Source organism: Heliangelus exortis, chromosome 3 (assembly GCF_036169615.1).
Source record: "Heliangelus exortis chromosome 3, bHelExo1.hap1, whole genome shotgun sequence".
Classification (NCBI taxonomy): domain Eukaryota; kingdom Metazoa; phylum Chordata; class Aves; order Apodiformes; family Trochilidae; genus Heliangelus; species Heliangelus exortis.
Window position 1 is genome coordinate 91,577,460 of NC_092424.1, and position 21,460 is coordinate 91,598,919.

A 21,460-nucleotide genomic window follows, 5' to 3' on the forward strand; every position below is an offset into this window, starting at 1 on the left:
AAAGCCCTTTTTTTAAAGAAAAGCCCCGAAGAAGCAAGAGAAATCTTGGTATGAAAAGAGCTTTGAACTGAAACACTCTGCTGTTACATCCAACTTGGTTACAGGCCAAAACTCTACCTAAATAAATAATCACTATCATCTTATGCTTCTTGGGACAAAAACTTTTGACATTTCTCAGCTGAAAGAATTAGATCTTTATCTCAACAAACATGCAGGTAACTAACATCTCTCCCTGTCTGCCAGCTTGGCCATATTTCAAAACATGAAGCTTATATTCTAAGCAATTGTTTTTCCCTTCAGCAATGAGAACATAATACACTCCTTATTACATGTTCTATTATATGAAGTCATAGTGCAACTGCAGCCTAAGAACACAGACCAAAGGAGGGTTGTAGGCAGTCTTACTAGACTAGCTATGAAAAGCCTGTTTCAGATACACACATCCTAATTCAGAACTCATGCACCTGAAAGTTTATCTGCTTTTCTCATATAACCTGTGAATTGTACAACACAGTCAGTAAGAGGTGAATTCTACCTATCAGTCTTGCCTAGCATGTAGTTTATGCACGGTAATTCCTAACTAATCATCTTCAACTGCATGAAAATAATTATTTCTTGGTAAAATAAGAAATTGCAAGGGATTGCATGTTCAAAATCATGATTTATTGATGTATTTTTAATCATGTAGCTCCTTGCAAAGACACACCTTATAAATTATAGAACAAGTATAGTTCTTTCCACAGCTTTCACATTTTAATCCTCAAGTCCAGGTCAGTATTTTGAAATGAGATGTTCAAAGGCAAATTATGCAAAATGGCTTTAAAAAACTACACTAAAAAGCTCCAGTTCTTCCAGAATCCAAGATACATATATAATAAGCAGTATTACAGTGTCTGCACTACACCCCCAAGCAATATATGCAGAAGCAGCATACAGTACCTCCACCAAACCCCAAGGTACACTTCATGATTAGCAGTACACAGCACCTGAACATTTATAGCAGCCTCAAAATTTATCTTAGTACAACAAATGCTCAAAGGGTTTACAGGTTCTGTAGCAAGGTTAGAGATGGAGGGTTAAAACACATTGCCATCACTTCCATGTGAGCCCTGCTTACCTGTGCATTCAGACCTGGTCAATGCACAAGCAGCACACCAAAGCATTTCACCATTGCACTGTGACGCTTCCCTAGCAGAGCCAGGTACCCTGAAAACTCCTCCTACAGTACAGAACAACTCAGTGCTCCTCTCCTTTTCCTGCCCATCCTGTTGAGAAGGCAGGCTGCACTGAATTTCTATCAAAATCAAATTATATTTATGACCCACTGATACCACTGCACTGGTGGGGATACACTTCTGGACTTAAAATTTTATGCTTCATGCTTGCTTGCCCTTGTTTTTTCTTATGTTGATGTTGACAAAATGCCAGATCTTAAAGGCAAACGAAGTAAGTTTAATTTAAAGAAAACATTTATTTGAAGTTCTTTTAAGTCACACAGCTTAACAGATTTAAGACAATTTTCTCCCCTGCACATTTCAAGCCTTCACCAGGGACCATATACACTGTCCCATGGACAGTGAGACATTCCTATAACAATTGTTTTAGGACAAACCTGTGTCCAGGCAGATGAAGATTCATTTTTTTAAGCAAACTGAATTTAAAAATCTGTTTTAAAACAAACTAAAACAAACAACAAATCTTTGTTACCGAATTCATGTCACAAAGTAAAGGTGTTTAATAGTGATGATCCTGATCTCAAAACAACCCCCCAATCATTCATAATCAAACAGAACATACCACTTTCAAAAAATTCCCCAGAATTTAAAAATGTTCCAAATATATACACATTTATAAATTAAGTGCTCATTAGCTACAACCTTGTATACATGCAAGAGCTGAGAGAGGAAAAGGTGTTTCTTAGAGCGGCTTTTCTGAAAACGCAGTAAAACTCTTCACTCGTGCAAAGAACAAAGGGGTGTACATTTTGTCAATATCGAAAGTGGTAACAGCTGTCTCACCAGTCGATCTGCAAAGAGGATTGTGGAAGTTAAATTAGACCCCAGTTTCTGTTTAAGTCCCTCAATAATGCAGTAATTTTTCAAAGTACAGTGTGTGCACCAAACCGCAGCTGGAATGTAAATGTCTTTCATGCTGCCTCATTCTGAAAGCTTTGGAATATTGGATGTATCACGCTGTACAGAATATACTTCTATTTCAATACCAAAGAAACCATTTCCCTTCCCATTCTTATTATTATTAGCTCCAAGATGTGAAACAGCACAGGATGTCACTCCAGTCACCATATTAACATTCAAGTAAAAATCCCCTTTCGTTTGTCCACTTACAATCCTGAATTCAGAACACAGAGTGACAGCAAAAACTTGTATGTTCACAAAACTTTAAAAAGAAGAAACTCAAGTATTTCTGAGTACCAGTGATAAAAAGCATGCATCCTCCCAGCTGTGTTTTATACACCTCTTCACTCGTTTCAAAAGTAAACCACCATGATGACCAGAACCTGAGCAACACAGAAACTTCATGCTGAAAAGAATGTCTGTGATACAACCTTTTCTTCATAATTAAGTATGAAAATATTTATTTTTATAAAAACAATTTGTCTGTTTATGTAAGTTACCTACATGCTCCAATACCAGTAATTCCTAGATATTATATACTTCCAGCTTAATAGCTGAGCTATGTCCCTGTAGAAATCTACCCTGCAGAGAGAGATTATGACTGGAATACAATGCCTAAATCCACCCTAAATGCCAATATCAAACACCTCGACAGCCAACTTGCCAGTGATTTAGTGTGTCAGGAGCAAGAACAGCATCCATGACTATTGCTTGGTTAGTCAGCAGAAGAGCTGGTCACATGCCCATATTTTCCATTGCTGGATTACAGTTTGTAAACATTATAGTTCTCACATGATGGATGCAAAAATTTCTAGCTTGCACATCCACAGAGGAAAAGAAATTTACCTTCATGAATATGAATGTTTTCCCCATCCTGTTACTAGCACGACACTAAACAGTTCAGCCCTGATTCTGAAATCATTCAATGACTGTGCATAAATCCTCTAAACTCCTAAAATACTGCAGTTCTGCTGCTTAGGAAACTTTCCACACCATTATAAAACATTACAAAAATCTTGGAATTTCTTTAAGTAAAAGTTCATTACAATATATAAAAATCAGGACCATTTACTATTTTCAGGACCTTTTGTTAAAGCCTCCTAAGTCTCACAGGCTTTACATCTTCTGTGCTTAGTATGGGACAAATAAACATCACCTGTGTTTCCACTCTGTGTATCCCTCTCTCACCTTTCTCTCTGTTTACTTACTTGTAAGTTATGTGGCAAGAATGATGTATCCAGACAAGTTTGTTGAACCTCTGGCGCCCACTGGAGCACAACTGTAGTCCTACATGAAAACTGTGATCTGTTTCTTGTGCAGGAACACGGCAGAAATACCTGTATTTATGGTAGTCAACTGGTTTCTGTGAAAAGATAAAAGAAGTTTCATGACCTACAAAGAACACACTGTGCAACTATTCATCCTGACAACTAGCCAGCTGTGAGGACAAGTTGTCAAACTCTCATACTTAAAAACAAATACTGGTATTCCTTGGCAATACATCAATTTAGATGTCAATTATGGAATAAGTTTTCAGAGAAAGTAAGTGTGGAGGACCCTGCACAAACTATGCAAACTCACTGTAATGTAACACTTCAAATTCTTCACAAGTTTCTCTTGACAGACACTTTATCAGAAAATTCAGTGCTGTAAATAAATTCACCATTCAGAGTTCAACTAATGAGCACTGCTTACTTAGTTCTATTTAATGCTGTGGGACACAGCTGCACCCAGTCAAAACTCATGTCAGAAAATGCCTTATTCATCCTTCCCTGCAGTTTGTTAACAAACTACCTAACAGCACCATAACATGGCAATTAAGCCTTAGGGGAGAACCACTGCTTCAATGTGAACCAGATATTTATCTGTCATAATTAAAAGGTTATTACAAGTTTGGGGAGAAAAGGTAAGATAAATCACTACTATTTATATTTTATTTTCAAACAATTTAAAATATGAAATTAACTTTTCAGTCTTCTGGTGTTCTTCAGGTGCCTAAAAACATTAAGTCTGACAAAAAAAATGCCCTCTCCTTAACTATTTTTCCATTGTTCTGTTTTTGCTACTTACCTCTTCCTTCTTCTTCATTATTACAGCAAATACTTTGGTTTGATTGTCTGTTTCCTGGGAAAGGCGATAATGGCCAAGCAAGATTGCATCCGTTCTGGAAGGTGAAGAGGAGGATAGTATCAAGGACATAAAAAGATTCTGTCTTGTAAGAGTGATGTAACACAAATATCACAAATGAACAGAAGACTGACTGCATATCATAATCAAGGAAACTATTTCTTATTGCCATTTAGTAAAATGCAAGGCTCAGTGGCAATATGAAATGATGAAAACGTTTTTGAAAGCTGCTTTTAATTATCCCAGGCAGGATAGTAAAGGTAAGTTAGTCTGTTCTACCTAGCTTACTGCTAAATATTTTCAGACTTGTGAACAGCTCAAACCTGTTCTGAAGTTGCAAATTATTTTCTAGGTTTTTAAGAAGCTTGTGCAAACATCAAAAAGAAAAGCAAGAATTCAGTCATATCCCATCAAAATCTTCCCTTTCGTTCAAACAGTCAAGGAAGTGTAAGAAAGGAGTTAGTAACAAAATATACCTTTAATAGTACCAAAATAGTACCTTTAAAACTATTCTAAAACAACCAAACTAGTCACATGTATTTCTTCCATCTTCTTTCTTTAGAAATTTAAAATCACAAAACCCACAAATGAAACTTACTAACAGTATCTGGACCTTAAAATTAAAAATACCGTTCTATAACTGGTTTTTTTTGTAGTTCTCAGAAAAGAACTATGAACATATATAACACAATACATATTACACTGTGTTTTCACTCTTGTGTTGCTAAGCCAGGATATAGAACAAGAGACAAAAAGAAGTAGAAAGTGCCAAGTAGAAGTTAAACAAAAAGCATGGAGCCAAACATTTTGCCAATAACCTTGTATTTTTAGTCCGTAACCGAGGAATTATAGATTGAGGATCTTCAGGAGTTGTTAGCATCATAACTTGACCATCGGGAAAGAATCTCAAATACCTGCAAAAATATAATTACACAGTACAAACCTAGAAAACATATTGTGTGTTTTGTTTTCTTTTTTTAATCACAGGATGTTTCTCAGAAAGATACAGCACTTAATAGGCAATAGGATTTAAAAAGTTTCTTCCCACAAGATACGACAGACAAAAGAAATCAGAAATCAAAAAGATCCAAGTTACAAAAAGTTATAAAACAGAGCAGAAGTTCAGGCATTTTGACACCTCTATTCAAAGCAAGGCTACCCTGGAATCAAAACTGACCTCAAGTAAGTTTCTCCATTCTTATCATTGACTGAGACAAATTCAAGAAAATCTTGATTGAGGTATGAGTACAGAATGGACAATGTCATATGGACTTTCTGAAGTTCTGGGATATGATAAACTTTTACAATACTCAGACTACTAATGTTTGTGAGCCTATGAAAATTGCCCTGAGATTCAAAGATTTCTATTAAGTTTGCAGCCTCAGAAGGGACAGAAGAATTAAGCAATAAATGCCGGGAACATTGAGAAGAACAGCAGAAAACCAGGGTGAGAAAAGGAATGGTGAGGTATTCACAGCAAGGTGAGAAAGCCCACCCTCTTGATTATTTATGATTGTTACAAGTAAGTTAAAAGACAATTTTTATAATCACCTCCCTCTGCTAAAAATAACTATTAGATCAAAACGTAAAACAGAAGTGATTTGAGGAAAGAGGTCTGTATACAAGTATGACTGTTGTTAAGTTTTATCCACTTGACATTGTGTAAGAGAGGATGAAATGTGTTTCTAAGCCCATCTCTAACTATCATTAATAAATCCTGTTTCTCAAGAACTATTCTCCAAAAGTATACATAGCTTTATACACTGTAGTAGTTCTACTGAGTTTTACAGAATGGTAAATATCTGTGATATCAAGAGCTGGATTTTAAGAACTTAAGAGAGAGAAACATTTCACTCACTCATTGTACTACAGTTCTACCTGTAATATTCCACTTGGTGCCATGCTCTATAGAAACCATCAAGAGATTGTTCTCCTTGACGTATGTATTTTGTCTTGCTGATATATACACCTGCAGGAAAAGAAGATATAAGTACACAACCAAAAATTAAGTACATAAAATATTTCAGATGAAAAACCCAATAATCTAAAACTTTTGAGTTTACTTTTGTTACTTTAATATCAGGAACTTTTTATTTTCATCCCCTGTACCCTTCTCTTCATAGCCCTTCTCTTTATAGATGTTCTATAAATTCAAAAGCCCTAATCAATTCAGATTAGGTCTAAAAATGACACAAACATCAAAGCCACCTGATTGCCTCAACTACATACATTAAAAAAAAAACCTGTTCACAGAAGTCCACCTTACCATCAAATCGAACGCGAGGCCTTTCCAAAAACATTTCCCTCCAGGAGGTATATGGAACAAGTTTATTGCAGCTCCTGCCCCATATTTTCAAACAGACTTGATGCCAGATTTCAGGATCTCTAGTGACAACGAGAAAAAAACATATCCCATAACCTTTTTAGCTTTTATATATTGAAGAAATACACTGCATTAGCTTGGATGCAAATAAAAGAAACCTTCTTGAACAACAATAGATCATAATTTTAAATCACTGACTAATTTACTTAATCCTGGAATGTTTCACTTCCTCCTCCCAGTGAAATTCAGGAAAACAATGCCATTCTCAGCCAAGAACAGAACCACAACATTGCCCCATACTGGCAAGTCTCCATGTGGCCATGAGGATGACAACATGACAGACATTATTCTGGAGACCTTGCACCTCTGACTTTCAAACAAGGCATATATGAGGTTTTCAGGAACATTTTTTATTACAATGAGAAGCCACCTATCTAATGTATGTGATGTATTCAAAAAACTGTCTAGGACTGTGAGGAGCATGACATGAAAACTGCCATGGGAAGAAAAAGCAGGACATGGTCCTACATGTAGGATCTAGCAGTCCAAAAGAAAGAAACAAACAAACAAAAAGGAGGCACCAACAAACAAAGCAACCAACCAAACAAAAAAACCCACAACCCCAAACAAACCAAAACCAAACAAATACTCAAAAATAAACCAAAACCAAAACAAAAAACCCCAACCCCCCAGCACCTTTCCAACACAGGCAACTTTGCTCTATAGATTTATTACCCAGCTCTGTTTACATATGCTGTTTACATATGCTCATTTCCTTACAGCAGAGAGAAGCTTCATTCTGCCTAAATTATCTACAATACCTGGCACAAATGTAAAATCCTCGACAAACAAGAGATAATTGCTCCAATGATCTTAGGTCCAAGTCACTCGAAACCACCCATCGGAAAATGTACATTAGTACTTCCATAGGCAACACTGCAAAGGGAAATTAAATCCTTGTTAGATAGTAACCTGTAAATCAAGAGCTTACCTATAATTCCAGGTTTGACCATTACTGAAGTTCTGACTTTCCACTAAAAAGTCCTACTTTTGCACATTGTAGTCAAATGCCAGGAAAAAAAAAGAAGTTAAACTAAAAATGTTGCTGCGTATTAAAAAAATAGGCATGAAAGAACAAAAATCAGGGGTTGAATGTACATTCTGGTAAGATGATGGGATAAAACACAGGTTCAGACTATAAATACAACAACTGTAAGGTGTTATACCAAAAATTCCACATATACATTACACACAAAGCAGTATTTTCTTCAAACTGATCAAGTATGTACTATTCCTTCAGGGCATACTGATTGTGGATGATAACTACCTAAGCTTGGGCCACATTCAGGATTGGATACGTGGTGTGAAGACAACCTAATGACTATGAAATGGGTATGATACCACCCTATACTCTGTGGTACCCAGTGACTGAAAATGTTACCTTTCAGTATTGCTGTGATGAAAGACTTTCTAATTTAACACAAGATAATGACAGAGTCTTCATCAAAACAGCACAGGATCAAATAATAATTTTCCCAGCATTACAAGTTCAGCAAGAAAGCCCAGGGAAATGAAGCCAAAATTCTTCCTAATAACTTTCTGCCTTCCTAAGTTTTCACTGTTGTTTTAGTCGGGTATAATTTGTTTACTGTTCTTATACCATCAGGAATTACACTTCATTTGTTTTCAATTACTGCTGTTTTCCAGAGTCTATGATTTGAACTGTATCACCACCACATGCACTTAAGACTTGATGACTTTACTCAGTATCACTGCTTTGAGATCAAACAGAATCACAGAGAAAATAGCTGAGCGACACAAAAGTACAATAAACAGTACCTAGCTGTAAATACTGTGGTAGAGACCACAACTTAATAAAATTCTTAATAAAAATCTTAATAAAAATTTTTAGTGAAACAAACATGCTTCTTAAAAACACTGCATTGCTGCACTCCCACAAATCCACTAAGTCTGTTTTTGCTATAAAATTTGATTTTAGTTTCACATTTCAGAATACTACATATTAAAAAGTTCATACATGTCATTGGGCACCAGTTTCTGTATTTCATTTCATGAATCTGACTTAATTCTACATTTTATTGTTGAGAAGTCATAGATTTGCTCTATTGCCTGTATTTCCATCCATTAAACTCATGTTCCAGTATAAACAAAAGTTGTGCAGATGCAGTTATTGCTATGGGGCACAAAACATTCTCTGGCAATTTAGGACCTCTTTGGCATGCAAACTCTTAGTGCCTTGGAGAATGGGAGATACAAAGGCTTAAAAATTTGCTACTACAGCTAGCAGGTATTCATCTTCCATTTTGATAATCACCAGTCAGCCAATGCCTTTGATTATCTCCCTTAACATCTATGTTCCCATGTTTCTAGTAAACCAGGAACTAGGGATTGTTAAGACAGTTTTGTTCAGATACTGGACACACCCTCTAGGAAAAATATTATAGTATTCCTGGCAAAAAATGCTGTCTTGGTTCCAATCCTTTTTCTGCTAGAACTTTTCTAGAAGTTGCTACTTTTCAGTATGATCTTGATCTTGAAAAATTCTACTTAGCAGTAGTACTACATGGAACAGTTTGTGTGGTTAAGGCAATATCATGTATGAGAAGATGTTTAGTTCACTGATGACCTTTTCTTTACATCTAGCCATAAAAAGAAATAAAAATACACTGTGTACATTTCTTGGAATGTGGCTTTAGAATGAGGAACACAAATATTTTAATAATGTCAGAGTGAATCATCTATATAAATTCTGCCTCTGATTTTTTTTCTGTGTATCTTATCTCATACCTGAGATATGGGTCTGGCTGACATCAACCTCAGGCTGACAGAGTTTGATTGAAGAATCCTGAAGAGTTAACTGCTGCTGGAAATCTGACAGAAGATCAGCCATTTTGTCATCCTCTGTGTTATCCTCAACACTAGAAAAGGATAACACCAACATTTTGATACTGGACAAAACACACTGACAGATGTGTGGCATGAATATGCTGTCATACCCTTACCCAATATAGTCGTTTCCTTATTTTTTTTAAAGCAACCTCATTTCATCAAACAATAAAGCAACCACTGCAATCCTATCAAATTAATTTATATTTTAATGGAACACATCAGACAGTAATACCTTTTTTATTCATTTATTTCCAACTGAAATTTCTTTCTGGATTAGAGAGTTCACCATTTTCAGTTAAGTCACAAAACAATTCCTTGATTCCATGAAAAGACAAACCTGATCTTTTAGTTGGTCTAAGATAGGCCATACAAAATAAACCAATTATTATAACTGATGAAAAGTTATATTTTGTAATCCTTGTCACAATGTAAAACACTGAAAACAATTAACGATCTTGGGTTTTTACTCTTGAATTACTCACAATATGCTTGTTACTTGTCAGTAAACTTGGAGGTTACTAAGGGGTAGAAGAACATGACCACATTAAAAAAGTAGATCTAAATTTAAGTTGTATGTCATAACATGATCCCCTTGATCTCATCACCAAACACTTACTTTCCCCTGACTTGGCATACAAGCTAGCTAAGGGATCTTCCAGTCACTTTTTAACTAAACCCTACTCTAAACAAGATTAATAGAATGAGCTGAGAATATAAGCAAGCAACTAGCAGAGCTACCTATGGCTTTAAAGCAGTATAGAAAAAACAATTATGCTTGAAGCTGTCATAACTAAGACCATAGTAAGATTCTGCTCTGAATATACCCTCTTTTATTTTGATAAATATGATGGCCCCAGTACCTACAGGCCATGCCATAAATTGTTTTTTTCAAATGTAATTGTGTAATTAGTTTTTCTTACCAAGCCTGTATGATGCTTGTACCACAGCAATTCAGAAAGTAAACCCATCATAACTAGAATCTTTTGCAAAGACACCTCACCAAATACTGCTTTTAAACAACAATTAAGCTGACTGTTTTTTTCCTCACTGTTATGTAGTGCTGGAGATGGTGCAGAAACATTTACAAACAGTAATGACAATTCATACAGTAAGTGGCAGATATTTGGAGAGGCTTAGTGAAGGGAATAGAGAAAATTATGCTAAAATAAGAAAATAGTCCTAGGAAAACCAAGATCTTTTCATAACTATAGGTTATTATGCAGTATATTTTCTAGTCCACAAATGCACACCAAAGATTTTATGCTAGCAATGCCTTTAGAAATTAAAGGAACAGATGTAAATAAAGCACTTGGCTCATCTTACTCTCTTTTATACTGAGTCAACTGCTGCACTGAAGCTGTACTGTCTTGGGGCAACAAGATGAAGCTAGTAATACCACAGGGACATGGCTCTACTTTCCTCTTCTAAAAAGAACCTCTTGATTTCTTGTAGATAATCAGCAGCATCTATGGCTGATACCACTGAACAGTGAATTTAGAAGCTGTTTCATAAGCTTGTCTTCACTGTGATGTCGAGCTATAGGTTTGGCCCTACATGGAATCTTGTCCTCAAACATGTTCTGGGCTCAATGTAGGTCAACCTTAAGCCTCTACACATTTGGTATGTTGAGGCTGGGGGTATTCTGCTTCTTGCAGTGATGAACAGCCAGACTACTAAGATTACAATCTATGAGCTCCTAAATGTATTCCTGTAATTACTGGAAATGTTCCCATTTGCCTGTACTAGTATATTACTTCGTTTAATTATGATGCTTATTCCATGCTACAAAGCTTTTACAAATAGATCTTTTTGTCATCTGCAATTTTGTAGATGATCCTAAACGTGTAACACATAAATCTGAAGATCAGAAGCCAAAAGTAATGAAGAAGTAATGAAGTGACTGATGCTTTTTTCTTTTTTTTAAGTAAAAAATTAACTACTTGTAACCCATCCACTTGACTTTTTGAACTACAGCATAGAAAAGTCCTCCTTGGACCAATGCATCTGTAAATTTGGTATGAAGCAGTCTAGTCAAATGAAAATAGACAAGTTTTCCAAATACTGAAGAGACAATTGTGTATTCGCAGCAGAGCAGTCACATACTTTAGAAACAGAATGTCAGGTTTCAGTACTCCTAAATTAGCAAATTTTCATACTTACCCCCTCTTTCCAACTCCATCACCTTCTGGAGACCGTGTATAGGTGATCTTAAACTCTATGTCAGGTACAAGCTGCATGGCTAGACGATAAAACTTGATGGCTGAAAATAAAGGTTTAATATTTTAAGCTTTCTCAACAGACTACGAAGATTTTAGGCGTTTTATAAATAATTAACCAGGCAGAATATGAAAGAGAGTATGTGGTAGAATACAAAGTCCTTCAGACATAAATAACATTACAAAGGTCAAAAGGATCAAAAAATATTGTTGTACTTTTAAAACATAAACAATAGACAAAAAACCAAGTAAATTTTACTGTAGCAAAACCCTGGAAACTACAGAAGACAGAAGCAAGCCACTCCAAACAGGGTGAGGAACCTGACTGGAGGCAAGCAGCCACTTAAATAATCTATGTAGCAATCACAGAACAACCAGGCATGAAGGAAAAACTGACAGACTGGGCTTCTTACAGCATGCAGAGAAAGTATTTCTGCCTTTAACTAACTAAAGATGCTGAAAACGTAGAATAGAGAAACAAACCCAGGAAAATCACTCTTTGGGAAAGAAGTTATTTAAGCTGCAGAATGTCTGTCTGCCTTCTGAGTTAACTCTGTGGATCCTTCCTAATTTAAGAGGATTCACTGTATGTCCATTCAGTCTGTTTTAATAATGGAATTAAGATTCCAGAATATCTGCTCTTGTGAGAACTCTCTGAGAAGACCTCACAGCAGCTTTCCAGTACATGAAAGGAAAGCTGGGGTGGGGCTCTTCACCAGAGAGGGTAGTGACACAGTTTTAAAGGTTTTAAACTGAAAGAGCGTAGATCTAGGTTAGATATTAGGAAAAAAAATCTTCACTGTGAGGGTAGTAAGACACTAGAATAGGTTGCCTAGGGAGGTTGTTGATGTTCCATCCCTGGAAGTGTTTAAGGCCAGGTTGGATAAAGCCTTGTGCAACCTGGTGTGGTGGGAGGTGCCCCTGCCCACGCAGGGGTAGGATCTTGATGGTCTTTAAGGTCTCTACCAATGCTAACCATTCTATAACTCTATGATTATGTATGTATTTAGATGTCCCTGGATTCTCACATGGTGATACCAAGACCAGAGGGCAACTCTCCCTCAGCTTGCACCCTTAACAACAAATACAAACCCAAAATAAAAAAACATCACTGGGTTCAGAGCTCAGAATCAGACACGCTACTGAGCCTGAGAAGCCTGAGTTCCAGGCAAGCAAGTGTTCCTACTTCCTTGAGTTAAGGTCATGGCCAGTGACTGGCAAGTAGTATCCTTTGTCTGCTGAGCAGGAATACCAGCACCCAGCTAAACAGATCAGTCTCAACATTAGCATTTAATCTTGCAGCAAGGCCTCTGCTGTACTCAGACATGAACAAGCTGCTACACATAACTGTCTCACAAATGTCAGCTGCCACCAGGTTTGAGAAGCAGCCTGAAATGTCACTTGGCATTTGGTGACCTGGGCCAAGTCAGCAGACAGAAGTGTGGTGTAAAAACAGATGTCCCAGCATGTCCTCAGTCATGTCATGTCTCTGGTGTGGGACCATGGCTCTTAAGGTCTCCTACAGAAGTATGTGTAGAAACAGTTCTGTTCTGTTGAAGCCTGAAATCAAGTTCAACTGAGAAACAATGGATTCATATTCATGCAATCCAGATGCCCAAAACCCCCTTGTTAACACCCTTGTTGCAACTGTTAGATGTTACCACTTCTCTGCTGCTGTGTTTAGCATACAAAGAGTACACTCAAGCAGATGAAGCTATAGTTTTCATTTTACATAGATGGCTTTACTCATTTTTTTTAAAGTTACTTGGAAACTGATGGTACAATCTGCTGCATGATAGATTACAGATCAGATTTTGTTCTGACATCTTTTTTTATTACACATTTAATTCTATACCCAACACACAAAATACCTTAGCCTAAAGTAATTTTGCCCCTTAAAAACATGTAATAAATTGGAAACTGAACCAACTAATCTTATTACCTACTGGGAACTAATATTCTCTCAGTTCATTTGAGATGAGGAACAACCAGAAATCCCTTGCCAGGGAAAGAAAACTTTGTTGATGTAGAGGAAATTTTGTACTCAACTAGTGGCTGAGTTCAGGAGCATCCAAAGAACTCAGTTTTGAATATAAGAAAAGGTCTCTCAAGCCACAGGGGAAACTTCTCCCTTCCCTCAGGGGAGCTGTTATTGCTCTCTGCAGATATCTAAAAGGAGGTTGTAATGAGGTGGAGGTTATCTCCACTACCCCTGGTATCTTCACTAGTGACCTACAGGATTTGAAGTTAGAGTGGTCTCCTTACTGTACATATTCTGAAAGCTAAATAAGAGAAAAAAACTTTTAATTCCCATTTTTGCTAGTGCTGATAGATAAGCAAGCTAAGCATCTTAAATATTTATGGCAAACTTCATAATAAGATTACCAGATTTAAGCACTCCCTTCAGGAATTCTTGAAGAAGCTACCTTAGCACACTGTGTAAATTTAAGAAACAAAACAAAAAACCCAGATGAAAAAAAACCAAAAAACCCATGACCCAAAAACCACAACTACAACAAAAAAACCCCAAAATAGCAACAAAACAAACACAAAAACATTCCATGGATTAATTAGTTCTGTTAAAAGTAGAATTAAGAAATTAAGTGGAAGTAAGAAATATAGCATACTGCCTTGCATAATTACTGTTACAAAAGTCACATAATGAAACACATAATGAAAAATAATCCAGTGCTTCACTAAATCATTAAATTTCAAAATACCATTGTTTTGTCTGTAAGTTAGAAATTCTTTCTTTCTTAATCTCTCTTTAGCTTCATCACAACCTCAGAACTATGATACGCTGCTTCCTTTTAGAGCAAGTTTGTTTGCTTATCTGAATAACTGTACTCTTGAATTACTATGTCTGCTGTTTTAATTCACTGGCATCATGAAGTCTGGCACTTAAATCAGTGTTGGATTCCTCTCCAACAGGAGTCTTCATTGTAGACTTCCATATTACCTTCATAAAGGGCCCCATTTTGTTCTTCTTCCACTGCCTTCAGGAAAAGCTCTTTTGCCTGCACAATAAATTACACAGAACACTTCTTAATTTCCTTACAAATACAAGTGCACTGTCACCTGACTTAGCATAATGCTTCATCTTACCTGTTGTACTTTACGAAGCAGATTAATAAAATAATTCCATAAGCAGAGTGAGAAGACACATCCATATGTTACAAGCCCTAACTGAAATACCCAATCAATAAACTACCCATGTTCCTGGCACTTACCCTGTGAGGAACCAGCCCACAGGACCTGTTCAGCCTGTGTCTCAGCCACACTCACTTATCAGTGCAAGGCGACTGTTTAAGCTAAACAGGTCTATAAAAGGAGGAGCTGGGATGGTGTGTTCCAGGAGCTTCACTGACATCAACCCTCCCTGGCTGGCTGGCCCAACATTGGGTCCAGCACCCATGATTTTCTATTATCTAACTTTTTCTATTTTCTCTTCCTTCCTAAAATTATTAAAAGTAACAGAAGGCCTACCATGACTTTTTCCACATCAATGTATTGTGACTTTTGTAATCAAAATATCAGCCTTTATGATTGTGCAGCCTGAGCATACATAATAACATAATACATTGGCTTTCATGAATAATATGTTCCATAGTTTTAATTAAATCTTAAGTTCAAATACAGATGTTGAGTGTCACTTCACCTTAATCTGATCAAGGGGCATTGGATGGTCAAGCATTGCCTCAGACCATTACATTTTAATCTCTCCCCAGAAAAAAACAGATCTGAGGCAATTCACCTCAGATCTTGGCTGCTCTCTGAAAAGGAGTTTAGAAAGCAAGGGGGCCCTATCTGTATCTCCCTAGGTGCCCTATCCAGGTCATGACACTTCCTCACCTACAGTCTTGAAGAAAGCAGACTGAGAATGTGATACAAAGCTTAGTACAAAAACTAGAAAAAACAGTGTAGGGTTATAAAAAAACATTAGTATAGAGACAAGAGGTTAATCAACTCTGTTGTTTCTCTAGACTTAATTCAGCATTATAGTATATATAGTTATACAGTTACATAGTTACAAATTATAGGAAAGTGCAATACTAACACATGCATAAAACCCCAAAATTATTCATCTGTACCTTTTCCTCTTTTGCTATCTCCTGTTTCCCTCTTGCATCTACAGACTTTACTCCGGGTCCTCTTGAAGATGCTCTGCATGGTGGAGGTTCCAACCCACTAGAACTCATACCTGGGGCAAGCTCAAACATCCACTGAGCTCTGAACATCTGGAGCTCTGCCTGAAAAAAATAGATTAGTTCTAATTTAGTATCACATATTCTGACAGTACACCTTCTGAGGAGAAAGTAAAATTATGTAGTATATATAATCATTATATATTATATAATTGTTATAATATAGAGACAGAAAAATGTTCAAAATTATGCTTTATGCTTCCAAATCTTAAATGGTTTCAGTGAGTTCAGACACAGAGAGTTAGCAATTTTCTACAGTAACTTTCTTAAAAAGAGTAAATAAGTACTTGTTCAAGATCATTCAATAACATAAGTGCTTTTACCTAAACTGTTCACTGTAGAACAAAATGTTTCAAAAAGTGGGTGCTAGTACTATGGCTACGAACTAACACTCCACAGAAAAGCATTCTTTCTAGACATGGTGTTTGTTCTTGTTTATGCAGAGGTATCTGAAGCAGTAAGTCAATCAGTTCTTGAATTTAAATTATAGAAAACCTAGTCTTCTGTACACAATCATCCTAAGATTTACAACAATCACAGCTGTCATTTATAGAATACACAAATGAAGCCTCACATTAATTTCTCTTTTAAAAAGAAAGGACTGTGCTCTGTGAAACAAGACAAGCTGTAATTCTTGCCATGCATTTTTTTCAGCATCTTTGAAGTTACAATTCATGTGTCTCTTGCAATCAACACAACTTCTGGGGAGCAACTACACAGAAATCTTGTATCATAACAGAATGCTTTTCTATCAGACTGTTTTTATGAACTTTGTGCTACAGAAAGGAGCAACAAACTGGAATTCAATCGAAACAGAAACTGCTGTCCAGCTTCTACAGTTCTTCAAAGAAATTCCAAATCTGCCACAAACGTTCTTTTCATCTACACAGATAACTGAAGACTGAATTTGACACTTGGAACACAATGCAAAATTAATCTGTTTCACTTTTGAAGGGGCAGATTAAGCACTTGACAGATCAACAAATGTGTCATAATTAAGTAAGCATAAGAAATGCAGCTTAAAGCACAGCAGTACTGTACTGGTAAAAAAAAACACTGGCATGAGAGAGATACCTGAAGATTTGCTTCACCAGATCTTTCATTGTCATCGGTTCTTACCAAATCAGAGTGACAATCTTCTTCAGCTTCTGCCTAGTAGAAAGCAGTCAGATGTGATTTTAGAGTCAGCATAAATCCCTACAACACATTCACAATGCACAAGTGTCATGGACACTGATTAAAAAAATTTAAGTATACTCCCTTTTGCCCAGCCTACCCCATAGATCAATCTTAATTAATGATAAAAATTAATCTAAAAATTACTGGTATTGTTTGCACCTCCCTATTAACCCAGTGAAGTTGGGTTTTGAACTTCAGTCACATCAATTCAACACAGATTAGTTTTGTATCACTTGAAGGCCTACATGCATTAGTACACTGCCATAATAGCTGAATATTTAAATACACAAAGGGTCTAAGTCAAAGATTGGAACCAAAGCTTGAGTAATAAACAGTAGTGTGCTCCATACAAGAAATTTAAACTTAATCACTATCTGCTCATTGTAAAGCTAACCAGTAGTTTTGGTCTAATTAATATCTACAAAATAAGACTAGTTTTACAGAAGAAGTCTAGTGCTTTGAATACTAATAAATACTTCATGAAAATTACGAAACAATATGGGCAATCTTAAACACTACATGTGAAACTAAACAAGAAGTGTATTATGAAAGGAAACAAAAAGCTAGCATAAGAGCTTGACAGCTGGTTTTATTTACAGTACTGCTGTGAGACAGGTTAAACAAATAAAACCTTAAATAAGACCTTTACCTAAGCTTAACAGGGCTCTACAGTTAAGACAGCTAGTCAGAGCAAAATTTAAGACAAGCAGATTCATTGTGAAATATACTGAGATTTATATATTCTGTACTAAACCTAAGGAAGACTAATTTTGAGCATCAGTGATAATCCACTACAATGACAACAGAAGCAAGACACCAGTATGGGGAAAAAAGCAAACCTCAAAAAACACTGAGATGTTTGTCACTTGTTTAAAGTTCTCCTTGCAGTTGAAGCACCCCAGTTTTTCTACCACTCTGCATTGAAATTCAGCTCTATCACTCCACCAGTATATAATGCAAAGTGAGATTATAGGAAGGTAAACATGGCATTAAAATTTGCACAACTCTTTTCAGCAGTCTTATTACCCTCTCATTTCTACTGTAGACAGTGCTCAGAGACTTCAAGTGATATTCTGTCACTGAGATTCTTCCAAGTTTTCATGAAGAAATCTCTATCTCCTACACAAAGTGCAGAAATCAAAGCATTCTTATATTTAGAAAAAAAAAAAAAAATTATAGCATTTGGCAGTTCATGATAGATGTACAAAATACTGGCAAACCTGATGGGAAGGCAACCTTAAGCTCTTTCTCTTGGGGAAAAGTACCTCCCTGGAAAAGTACCTCAGCTGTAGTACTTGTCTCTGGCTCCCCAAATGACCACAAACTTACTGGCAGTAATCTGTAAATGTCTCAGTCAATTTACCTTTTACAACTGATAATGCAGACAGTGTTGGTTGGTTAAACAGATACTGCATCTGTTTCCACACTCTGATTTTAAGACTTCACATTTTAAATTTCTCAGTGGAGAAAACAGAATGAGCCAGAATGCTCCAAAGGACTAGCAGCATTAAACCTGAGCAAGGAGTAAATAACTTGGAAATTTTATGGATTTTGAGTCCAGATTTTGATTGGAGGCAGTTAATGTCCTATGAGTCCTACAGCATTATTTTAACATCCAGAAATTATATCCACGATAGCCAAACTGAGATTGCCTAAGAACAAGCCAGCAATTAAATGGATGTCTTGTAAGTGCATTATTATGGCACTGGGCTGAGACAAATCAGGCCTCCTCCTGCCTGTGCAGAGTGCAAAGCTTCTGGTTTGCAGCTCAATTATGTCCAGTCAGCTCTCAGACTGGGCAGAATAAGCCTGCTTTTATCTCCAAAATGCAGAGACCAGTAAAGTTATTTCTCAACTAAATCAACATGCTATCTTCTGGTGCATAAAGGCACGCCCATTCAAACCTTTAAGTCATGGAGTCTGTAAATAAACTAATTTATGATTTGAAAATATTTAGAAGGTTATGAAGCTGGCTGAAATGTACCTCTTGTTCAAACACTTTTTGTTTCAGTAACCAGTTTAAAAGTCTTAGTTCTCTGTGTCTCTGCTCAACTGCCCTACTTCTCCATTTCTGAGTAGCAGTCACCATTCTGGACCACATGCTTCCAAAAGGTCACTTACTGCTCTTTAAAACTTGCATGTGCTCTCAATCCACACAAAAAATTACACTTAGTCCACAGCCTACAAGCTCTCAAAAAACATCATGATGTTGATTACAACTAAGGCTGAGTTTTGTCATTACCTCCCTTATACTGAGTGCATGTGTGATCTGAAGTCTCTCATCCCAAAGGTTTGACTTCTGGCAGGAGTGGCAGCATAAGTGACTATCTTTTTAAAGTTACCAGTAAAGCAATCCATTCACATTGCTACTGCATAGCTAACTGGACTGGAGAACTGATCTCTATTAACAACCTTTTCACTATTATTTATCTATTGAAACTCTATGGTTGTGCTACAACAAATGAGTGAACACATATATGGCTGAAGGAAGGATCTTCACTAGCTCATGAGACCACACTGAAAGGAGGTTGTAACTTGTAAAAATTGGATCCTTATCCTCACTTTGACAATACTAAAATCATAGCTACAGTTTCTGAAGTTCACAGAACACTGTACTGTAACCATTACTGATGAATCTGGTCTGTTCATCTTCATGCTGTTGGCTCTCCTCCCACTACAAGTCAGCTGTCATACAGAACAGTGACTTTGTCCTGCTTGAAAGTGAGGTGTTCTTACTGTGTGTTCATCAGCTCAGTTTTCCATGAGAAAAGTGGTTGCCAGTCAAGGCACTAAAAGGTCAACATGCCAAATGTAAATATGAGAATTAGACTCCAACCTGAAAAAAGAAGTCAGAGTTGACTTGATTCTCATTTGTTTGCAAACCTTTAGAAACTGTTTGCTAAATGCAAAACTACTGTATTTGCACAGCTTAGTTTTAACTGTTTTGCAATCAGTAATTACACGTTGATTTCCTCACAGCACGACAATCACTGAACTGTCTGTAACATCAGGTCCCTTAATAGTGGAGATCTTCATTTCAGCAAAATAAAGCCAAGATCAGGTACAGTTCAAAGGTACCTGCCACCACTTGAGCAGGGCTGCATGTGAACTGTAAAGAACTAAGTGACAAGCAAGCATGACATAGCAAAATAGTGACCAGCAGCTGATACTCTCCTTGGTTTTATAAGAAACCGAGAAAGTTGCTCCGTTTTTCTGTCAATGTGGTAGAAGCAAGACTGAGTTAAAAAATAAGTTTTAATCACAGTAGCAAGGGCTTTAAGAGCTACTGAATGGTTTAACTTGGAACAATCAAGTTCTCATCATGGATACTTGAATCCATATTGAGGTGCAGTCAAAAAAGCAATACTGAACCAAACAGTATTTCTGATAACAAAGATTCATAGAACATCAGGTTGGAAGGAACCTCAAGAATCATCCAGTCCAACCTTTTTGGATAGGAACAAGGTTCAGACAAGATACTCCAGCACTTTGTCACGCTCAGCCTTAAAAGCATCCACTCCGAAATCACAGCCGAGTGCCTGGCCCAGGGAGACCTTTAAATTACCAAGTGACTTTATGCTACCTGTTTTTAAGGGAAAAAAGACAGGGCACGCTCATCTGATTCTATGATTCTATCTGTAGTGACACAGTGATTTGTTCAGGTATCTCTAGGGATAGCTAGGAGCAGGTCCTCAATCAAGCAGCCCCACTCATCAGGATAAAGCCCATTGCGGAGGGCAGCCGTGCCTCCCCGCGGCGCAGTCATCCGGGCTGGCATCACGGCACTTTCCCCACCGGCGTCACCCGGTGCCAGCGGGCCGGGCAGGGAGCCAGGCAGCGGCACTGCTCGGGTGGCCGTCCCTCCCGCCGCCGGGTACTCACCCCTTAGTGCCGCCACCGCTCCCTTGGGTCTCCCCCGGCGGCGAGGCCGAGATTGGGCTGTCCCCCGGCGCCACCCCCTCCCTGCAGGGCGCCCTGTGCCTCGCCCCCACCCGCACCCTCCGGCCCAGGCCGCACCGCAGCGGGAGCAGGGCACAGCCGGCCCGGGCCCGCTCACCATGCTGCCAATGCTCGGGCGGCGCTGCCCCGTCCCGGGGGTCTCTGCCCCCCTGCTCGGTCCGTGTGTCCTCCCCGCGGGGGGAAATTAGCAGAGTTCTCGGTCGGAGAAGCGCACCACGCAGCGGGAGTAACTGCGGGCCCTGCGTACGGCAGCCATCTTCCCGGCGAGTGAGGGGCAGGCGGGCGGGAGCAGCGGAGACACTCGGCCAGACAAACCCGCAAGGTCAGAGCGCCGCCTGACGCACGGGCCGCTCTGAGGCGCGGGACGTGCGGACTACGCGCCCCAGCGCGCACCGCAACCCGCAG

At 37.9% G+C, this 21,460-nt stretch overlaps 1 protein-coding gene across 2 annotated transcripts; it reads right to left on the minus strand.

The window, feature by feature from the left end:
* Positions 1–641: 641 nt before the first annotated feature.
* On the minus strand, positions 642–21,305 carry FBXO9 (F-box protein 9). Of its 2 annotated transcripts, none has more exons than XM_071741741.1 (13): positions 21,153–21,305; positions 16,991–17,068; positions 15,803–15,961; positions 14,671–14,728; positions 11,656–11,755; positions 9,394–9,524; positions 7,407–7,521; positions 6,529–6,647; positions 6,141–6,231; positions 5,081–5,176; positions 4,206–4,299; positions 3,344–3,498; positions 642–2,026 (listed from the first exon to the last, which is right to left on the minus strand). In XM_071741741.1, exons 1-13 carry the CDS (start codon positions 21,153–21,155, stop codon positions 1,918–1,920), a joined length of 1,308 nt encoding a protein of 435 aa, XP_071597842.1. In that variant the 5' UTR covers positions 21,156–21,305; the 3' UTR covers positions 642–1,917. The 2 variants fall into 2 exon arrangements, with proteins under 2 accessions (XP_071597842.1, XP_071597843.1); XM_071741742.1 differs by having other exon boundaries at positions 16,991–17,064; positions 21,153–21,281.
* Positions 21,306–21,460: the final 155 nt, after the last annotated feature.